Below are 8433 nucleotides of genomic sequence, written 5' to 3' on the forward strand. Positions count from 1 at the left end.
AAACAGAATTCCAGAAAAGACCTTTGTTTTTCCTCAGAATAGTGACAAATAGGAGGAACACAATATATTTCAGGAATAATATTTTAATCTCTGTTAAATGGTTACCTATCAAGAGGAACAAACTTGGATTTTATATCTCCCTCCACCCCTTCCTTCCCAAACTAGACCAGTGGCCCAGCCCTTTGGCTTTCAATGCACTAAGAATTTGCTAGCAGACACAAGCACCCCTAAATAATTCCAGCACTTCTGAAAAGTTCCATCTTTAAATATAAGCTCAGAGTCTTAGGCTAAACTCCTGGTCTCCTAAATTTAGCTGCTATTAAACACTAATAACAAGGGAGAGTGTTGCTACAGGAAAGACAAGATTGGCTTACATCAAAAGTCTTTGGCTGCCTCCTCTTTCCCCAGTGCACCATAATGGGGACCTACTAATACCTTCTTAAGGTTTCCATCCCTTTCTGAACTTTTAAGACCTTTTTGATTTTTCAGTAACTCATGTTACAGTAGAGAATATTAAATGTTTTAGCAAAAAAGTTACCAAGTGTGACTCATTAAAAAAAAAAAAGCTCAGTATTGACCTGTTCTTATTTACACCTTAGTAATTCATTTACAGCATATTTAAAGCTGTTGTACATTCAGAAAGTACATCAATGTGAAATACAAGTGGAAAAAAAAGGAGTCAAAGCAAAATGAAGAGATATAGGAAATACAGTAAAACAGAGATCAGCAGTATTTGTTCCATCTTTCGTGAATCTTATTAAAATTAATGAATTAAGTGAACAATTAAACACTAATAACCATCACAAAAGAAATCTAACAAATAGACTGTAATTTTTATTTCATTATTATACTGCTCCTAGCATTGTTGTCATTGCTACTTACTTTTCAACTCCTTCCAGATTTTCTTCTAACAAAGCAGTAATTTGAGAAAGAGAAAGAAATGGCTTATTCTCTTTCTCTTCCTGCCCACCTATGGCACCCTGATCTTGGTCTTCTTCCTCTCCACGTATGGCATCTTGATCTTGGTCTTCCTTTCCACCTACTGCACCCTGATCTTGGTCTTCTGCCTTTTCACCTATGGCATCCTGATCTTGGTCTTCTTCCTACAAACATGTATATAGGAATATAATTTTAAAATATTTATTTTATTATGTCAGTAACTTACCTAAATAACATTTTTATAGCGAGGAAGTATGCAAGGGCTTAATTCAACAAATGCCAAAAATGTAAGACAGTTACAACTACATGGCAGTAACACAATACCTTAACACATTCTCACTAGAGAAAAACTGGGCTGATACATGGAAAATACTATTTTTATCTTAAATTCATATGGGAACACAGTGACATATTATGTGCAGCACAAGATTAAATTAACTTGCGAGTAAAAACAACAGAGATCTAAAGGTGCAAAAAAATCCATGAATCTAAATTTGACCAACATGATACTAGATTGCACAATAATTAAATTTTAAAATTGGTTTCTCCTTAACATATGAGAATACACATGTATTACCATGCTATTTGCTCTCTACCCTGTACTTGATTGCATTTTCAAATTTGCTCTCTGCACTGACTCCACCCCTAGCCAAAAAAAAGCCCAAGACATTTGCTGCAATGGAATGATACCCACACAAGGATCTGACACTACTGTTACAGGGAAGCTCAGTGTATTTGTAATACAGAAGGCAGTTCCTTATAGGAAATACGAGGATGTACATGTTACAGGGGATAATAAACTGAGCACATGGTCTTTCATAAAACAGGAATATTTGATGATATTTTATTTTGTGTGGTCACTGACCAAAAAAATCTGAGCAGAGATTTCAGTAAGAAATCTATGAAATACATAAAACAGTAGAAAAAAATGAAAACTGTTTCTCAATAGAATATGTAGGTGACAAAGCGAGGTGTCAAAGCACATTATAAAATGTGAGATGAGGCACCTCCAGAGAGGTGCATGGCAGGGGAACAAGGGACAACGGTCATAGAATGGACTATTTTAGTTGAAAGGGACCTACAATGGCACAGGGTTAGGAAAAATCTTTCACTATGGAAATAATGAAGCATTAGAACAGGTAAGCCAGAAAGGTGAAGGAATCTCCACCCTTGCAGGTTTTCAAGGCAAAACTGGACAAAGTCCTGGTCTGCACTTGGTGCTGGCCCTGCTCTGAGCAAACAGGTGAGCCAGTGCATGTCCCAAAATCCCTTCCAGTCTCATGAGGGGAGTCTGACTGGCCTGACCACATGAACACCTGATCACTATTTGCTTGTAGCAGGTAAACTTCTAATCTGCAGGACTTGGGCTTTAGAGATGGGCAACAAGGCAAAGCTTGCAGAATCCTGCTTCCAGCTCACCTAGGGAGAGCGAAGGAGAAGATTTCCTGACATGCACTGATTTTGAGCCTGACCAGCACTGCTCTGGGCTAATAATCAACTCACTGTAGTGCTGGTCAAGGAGAGCCCCCAAATAAAGCTACACTACTCCCCCTGCTGCTGCTGAACTGCAAGACATACTGAAAGCCACGGGACTAGCTGAAAAACCACATTTGAACTGATGAAACAGTGAGAGCAACAAAGAACATTCAGTGGACAGACAAGGTTTTCCCCCCCTCTAATTAAGTACTAGAGTACTTACACATGTACTTCAATATGAAAAATTATTGTTTCCCTACTGTAAACAAGTCAGTCTCAGATACAATGTCTCATCAGAACAACAGCAGTGGAATAAAAGAAGGCTTCCTTCAGATAGTTAAGAGCATGACATTATTTTGCTTTTGTTTTATTAGTAGTATTTCATGCAGCATGAAAAGAAGTACTCCTACAGTCCGTAACATTGACATAATTGAAGCTACATGCCCTAGTGAGGGAAAAACAACAGCTCTACATGCTAATATTACACAATTATTGAAAGACATTTTTTAATAACTAGAAAAAATATGAATTTTTTCTGAAGCAACCAGTGCTGTTAGAAACCTGTAAAACATGAGATTTTTTAAGAAGCCATGAGAGCCGAATTAAAAGAATAACTGATATAGATGTTTTGGAAACTGAATTAATACCCATCCATCTCTTTCTCTGAGGATGTTCAATACATAGGATGCTTTAGTATTTATAAGGACCACAGCTATATAAATGACATACTACTGGTCAGTCAGTCAACAGCTTACTGATGTTGTCTACTTTATAAGGCAAAATTTTACAAGTATCACCCCAGATTCACTTTATCAGCATAGAATGATTAACTTAGCACTGTATCAGAAAGAAAAGCATAAAAAAGTTCAAGGCACAGTATTTTTAATCGCATCAAGGTATCTTCCAGCAACCCTTCTGTGGTTACAGCCAGGTGTGACAACAACTAAGACCTTCCCATAACATTCTCCACCACCTGCACAATGCTTCTCCACCATTCAAGATCACAGCAGTACCCTGTAGAGGTGCATCAAAAGTCTTTTTTCTCCTCCCACTGTTTAAATCTCATATCATAAGGAACAGGTTAGTAGCTAAAAGATGGAATATTCTGTAAAACAACTTCCAAGAATCTTATCCAAACTAATTCCTCAGGTATCAGTTAACATCCATGCTAGAAAAGAGGAATTTTCTCCTGTCCCCCCCCCATATGTACCTGGCTTACTAAAGCAGGCAGCTTTCTAACCCACGTGGTATCCACAGGCCCAACACACCTTACAGCCTGATGTTGAGGGTCACCTCATTCTGTGCATTACAAATGGCCAGAAGGACCTGCTGCTTTAGTCTTAGTCTGTAGTGTGGTATTACAGCAATATATAAGCTATGTATGATTATAAAAATTAATTTAAAAATAACTCCACATGCCTTGCACTCAGTCCCCTATAATCTCTTGCTACACATATAAAGGTCCTCTAGCACTAGAAACACACTCTTTGACCAGCTAAAGTTTGCAGTTTAAACTGAAGAGACAGGCAAGCTGTTGTGACTCGTGTTGCAGATAAGGCTCTGCAATCTGCACATCAAACCCCAACAGTTTACAGGGCAAGGGGAAGCTTCCCATGAACCATTTAATCCCCTAGAGCCTGGAACAACATTCTCAGCAGCAACATTCCCACCAATGCATTATATTCTTTGTTACTACTCATGATAAGGATGGGGTAGGGGCACCACTCTCGCTACAACCAGCACAGGTATCAGATAAGAAGAAATACTGTTACAAACAACCAATAAGGAACTATGGGAGAGAAAGCACATTATTTAGAAAATTAAATTTTTTAAATTATCAATGTTTCCGTAATTTAAAAAAGTATTGAAAGTCCATAAATCATTTAACAATCTCATGCTTGTGGAAAGTTTGTTTGAGCAGAACCTCCACAGACACATGACTAAAAGGTTACAATTATTTTGATTTAACACTGTTTTGTCTTTTGATTGCTGCCTTTAACCACAACTGAAAATCTGAAGAGAAGCTATTTTTTATACACATTCACTGGTGTCAAAGAATTTACCATTCATTTTACTGTTAACTGTAGTGACTGATTGAGGTAATTCAAGGTGAGTTAATTCTGGTAATACTATCTTCATGTGTCAGGAGAAAAACTCCTAAACCAATCCTAGCAGTACACATTCCCAGCAGTAGACTCAGCCTATTTAAATACAGACTGCTACTAGAGAACTATTTGTTACTGTTTTCTTTTCCTTCGAAGGCTTTTTAGTTGTTCTGAATGTATAATATGCTTCTGGCTGTCCAATACATTACTCCAAATGCTTTGGGCATCCCTTGTCAACAGCATCAAATCAAGATACCAAACCAGACATTCTACAACAAAAAAAAAAAAAAAGATCCTCCTTGAATCTCTCAGCCCATGTTCATGAGCCACCACGAAGTAGAAAATATCATCAGCAGAGTGATGTAGTTAAACAGCAAATTGAAAAATACCTCTGTGTTTAGGAGGGTGGGAGAGAACTCTCCAAACTCCCACCCTTAGTTAGTCATCCCTGCCTAGGAAGAATGCCCCACTACCTGCAGTTTTGGTGAGAGCCTTTCCAGAGTGGTAAAACCTTGAAACACAGCAATGGAAATGAGCACCAGACCTCCTGAAGAAAATTAAGCTTGTCGTTTGGGATGAGCCCTCTGCAGCAGATGAAGGTAACAATTGCATGTGTTTGAAAATACAACAACCACGCTTTGCAAAGACATGACTTCCAAAAGTACACACACAAATGAACAGCTTACCAAATCTCTTAAATTATAGCAAATATCTGAAGTGTGAGGAACCCAAGATCCTCCTGTCCTCACCCTACCAGGGAAAATTAGGCTGGACTGAGCTCTGCTGCCTCAGCAAGGCACTTTCCAGTTGTTCACGTAAAGCTGCCTCAGCTACCTCTGCCTGAGCAACACGGCTGACAGCAGTGCAGATGTACCCTGAGAGAGTGTTGTATATCAGTTACAACTTTAATCAAAATGGGAATGAAAAAAAACAAACCAAACCACACCAGCAACACAGGCTGTTATTTGTATTATTATACACATTTTGTTATCAAGCTGTCAAGTGCTTCAGTAGCAGCAGAAAATCTTGAAGCTGTCTACATAAATAGTTAAAGGCAGAAAAAGAAACACATTCCCTGTTCCTGTTTGTTTTAAAAAGGCCCCACTTGTCCCCTCCCACAACAGGAAGTTAAAATCAATAGTTGCTATTTTTAGTCATAAACATTTCTTTTATTGTCAAACAAATGAGGAAATAAAAATAGTAATACTAATTTCAATTACCTTCAAAAGAGGAAATATGCAGATGTGTCAAATGCAAGAGATAAAACCTATATGCAAGGAAAGCTTTCAGAGGACCATTTTAAACAACAGACTCTGACAGTGTCCTTTTAATAACAAAATATGTTTCAGAAATTTCACACAGTCCAAACGTCAAGATTTATGGTTGACCAAATGTATGATGACATTAAATTTTACTGATGTTTTCACAGCTGCAGACCACTTATTGGAAAAAATGTGGTTAAAAATAAAGCAGCAGCAAGACTTGCTAAGATCAGGACTCAGATTTTTCTACTCTGCTTTTGGCTGAAACTCATTACAAGTCAGAACAATTATAAAAATATTAAATTTAAATCAAAAGGAATTGTCTCAAGATCTAAGAAACAATATTAAAAAAATAGTGACAGAATTGATGCTCCCTACAGCTTACATATAGACCATGCCAAGCTAACTTCAGCCAAAACTGGAGACTATGTAATGTAATTTATAAAAACACAGACTTCCACAGAGTTTACAATAAAACAAATCATAAAGGATAGAAGGAAATATCATAAAAGTAAGCTGATGTGCATAGAACAAACTTCAATACATAAGGAACAGAAAATACGTGAAGAAAAAAAAATGTTCACTGAATTCCTCTAAAGATTCCTTTTATAAAGCCATGAAGTAAAAACGACAAATATTTCAGTGGTACATTTCAAACAGATGTACAATATATTTTTGACAGCCTGTCATTTCCCATCCAGTACACCCTGTATCCTTTTACTGTGATCTGACTGCATTACCCCAGTGTTACGCTGTTCCAACTGCCAAAATATTTACAGAGAACACTAACAGAGAGCATTGTGAAAGATACATATATTTTTCATAAAGCATTTAGAATACTTTAAAACACATTTCACATGGAAGAGGATTTATTTATTTAAGGAAACCTAAACGTTAAGCTTTTGTACTGACAAAGACACAACCATGACACTGGCTGAAGGTGGTTAATCACTCCCACAACAGCCACAGTAAATTCTTGGCCATCTAAGACAACAAAGCAGTTCAACCAGAAGAAAATTATCTTGTAGTTGCTACAACTATATAGAGAGGCTTGAGAAAGAAATTCTGAGCTGATGCAACACCTCATGCGTTCTTGAGAGGAATAACTTTTATTCTGACATCTCCTGATGTTCAGCATGAGATGAGTTGCCTGTCAGAAACCACACCTCTGCAATCAAGACAAAAAAGAAAACAGGAAAAAAAAATGGAGGCTGAAGAATAGCTAAAAAAAAAAAAAGCAAATATTAATGTGAACATTGCAGATTTGCAAAATTCTCTAGATGACTTCAATTACCTAAAGCAATGAAAGGTGAGAAATACAACCGTCATATTGCTGGAAGGAAGGTGTGAGCTTGCTTCCACTCCCTCAGTCTCTCTGTAGGGAAACCATATGCCTTTCCCCCAACAATCAAAAATTAGGATACTCCTAATACCATGAATAAGCCAAGTGTGGTGGTTTGACCCAAGCTAGATATCAGGTGCCCAATAAAGCCTCTCTGTCAGCCCCCTCCTCAGCTGAACAGAGGAGAGGGAATATAACAAAAGGCTTGGGTGTCGAGATAAGGACAGGGAAACTCATCAGTTACCATCACTGGCAAAACAGACACAGCTTGGGTAGAAAAAAATTCAATTTATTACCAATGAAATCAGAGTAGGATAATAAGAAATAAAAACTAAATGTCAAAACACCTTCCCCCCACCCCTCCTTTATTTTCAAGCTCAACTTCACATCCAATTTTCCTAATCTTTTTTCCTCAGCAGCACAGGGGAACAGGGTATGGTGGTTGCACTCAGTTCATCAAATGTTGTCTCTGACCCTGCTGCCTCCTCATCCTCCAACCTACTCCAGCATGGGGTCCCTCCCACGGGGGACAGTCCTCCGTGAACTGCTTCAACACGGGCATCTGCTCCCCTGTAACCTCCGTGAGCTGCAGGGACACAGCTGCCTCATCATGGTCTTCATTCACCACAGGCTGCAGGAGAATCTCTCTTCCAGCTCCTGGAGCACCTCCTGCCCCTCCTTCTGCACTGGCCTTGCTGTCTGCAGAGTTCTTTCTCTCACATATTCTAACCCCTCTCTTTGATCTGCTGTTGTGGGTTTTCTTCTTCCCCTTCCTAAATCTGTTATTCCAGTGGTGCTACCACCATCACTGATATAGACAGATATATATATATACATATAAGTAAACACACACACACACATATATGCTGCATTTTTACACGGAATCACAGAATAGTGCGAGTTGGAAGGGACCTCTGGAGCTCATTCAGTCCAACCCCCCTGCCAAGGCAGGGTCACCTGCAGCAGGTGACACAGGAACGTGTCCAGGTGGGTTTGGAACGTCTCCAGAAGGAGACTCCACACCCTCCCGGGGCAGCCTGTTCCAGTGCTCTGCCACCCTCGATGTACAGAAGTTCTTCCTCGTGTTGAGGTGGAACTTCTTGTGTTTTGGTCTTCGGCCGTGGCTCCTCGTCCTGTCGCTGGGCACCACCGAAGAGCGTGCAACACGTACTTTCAGCCTTCTCCTGTCTAGACTAAACAGCCCAGCCCCCACAGTCCCTCCTCGCAAGGGATGTGCTGCAGACCCCCGCCCACGTTACAGCTCAGCACAGACACTTTAACACGACACACACGGACCCTGAGGGGGCGC

The 8433-nt window shown here is 39.3% G+C and overlaps 1 protein-coding gene across 1 annotated transcript in view; it reads right to left on the reverse strand.

The window, feature by feature from the left end:
• CABCOCO1 (ciliary associated calcium binding coiled-coil 1) overlaps positions 1–8433 on the reverse strand; it is a 227785-nt gene that overhangs the window by 42933 nt on the left and 176419 nt on the right. The window contains exon 3 of the mRNA XM_018085428.1: positions 883–1103. Coding sequence (XP_017940917.1) covers positions 883–1103 — 221 coding nt within the window. The remainder of the gene's footprint in view (positions 1–882; positions 1104–8433) is intronic.

This window comes from Manacus vitellinus, unplaced genomic scaffold (assembly GCF_001715985.3).
Source record: "Manacus vitellinus isolate BGI_N305 unplaced genomic scaffold, ASM171598v3 scaffold_80_pilon, whole genome shotgun sequence".
Lineage (NCBI taxonomy): Eukaryota > Metazoa > Chordata > Aves > Passeriformes > Pipridae > Manacus > Manacus vitellinus.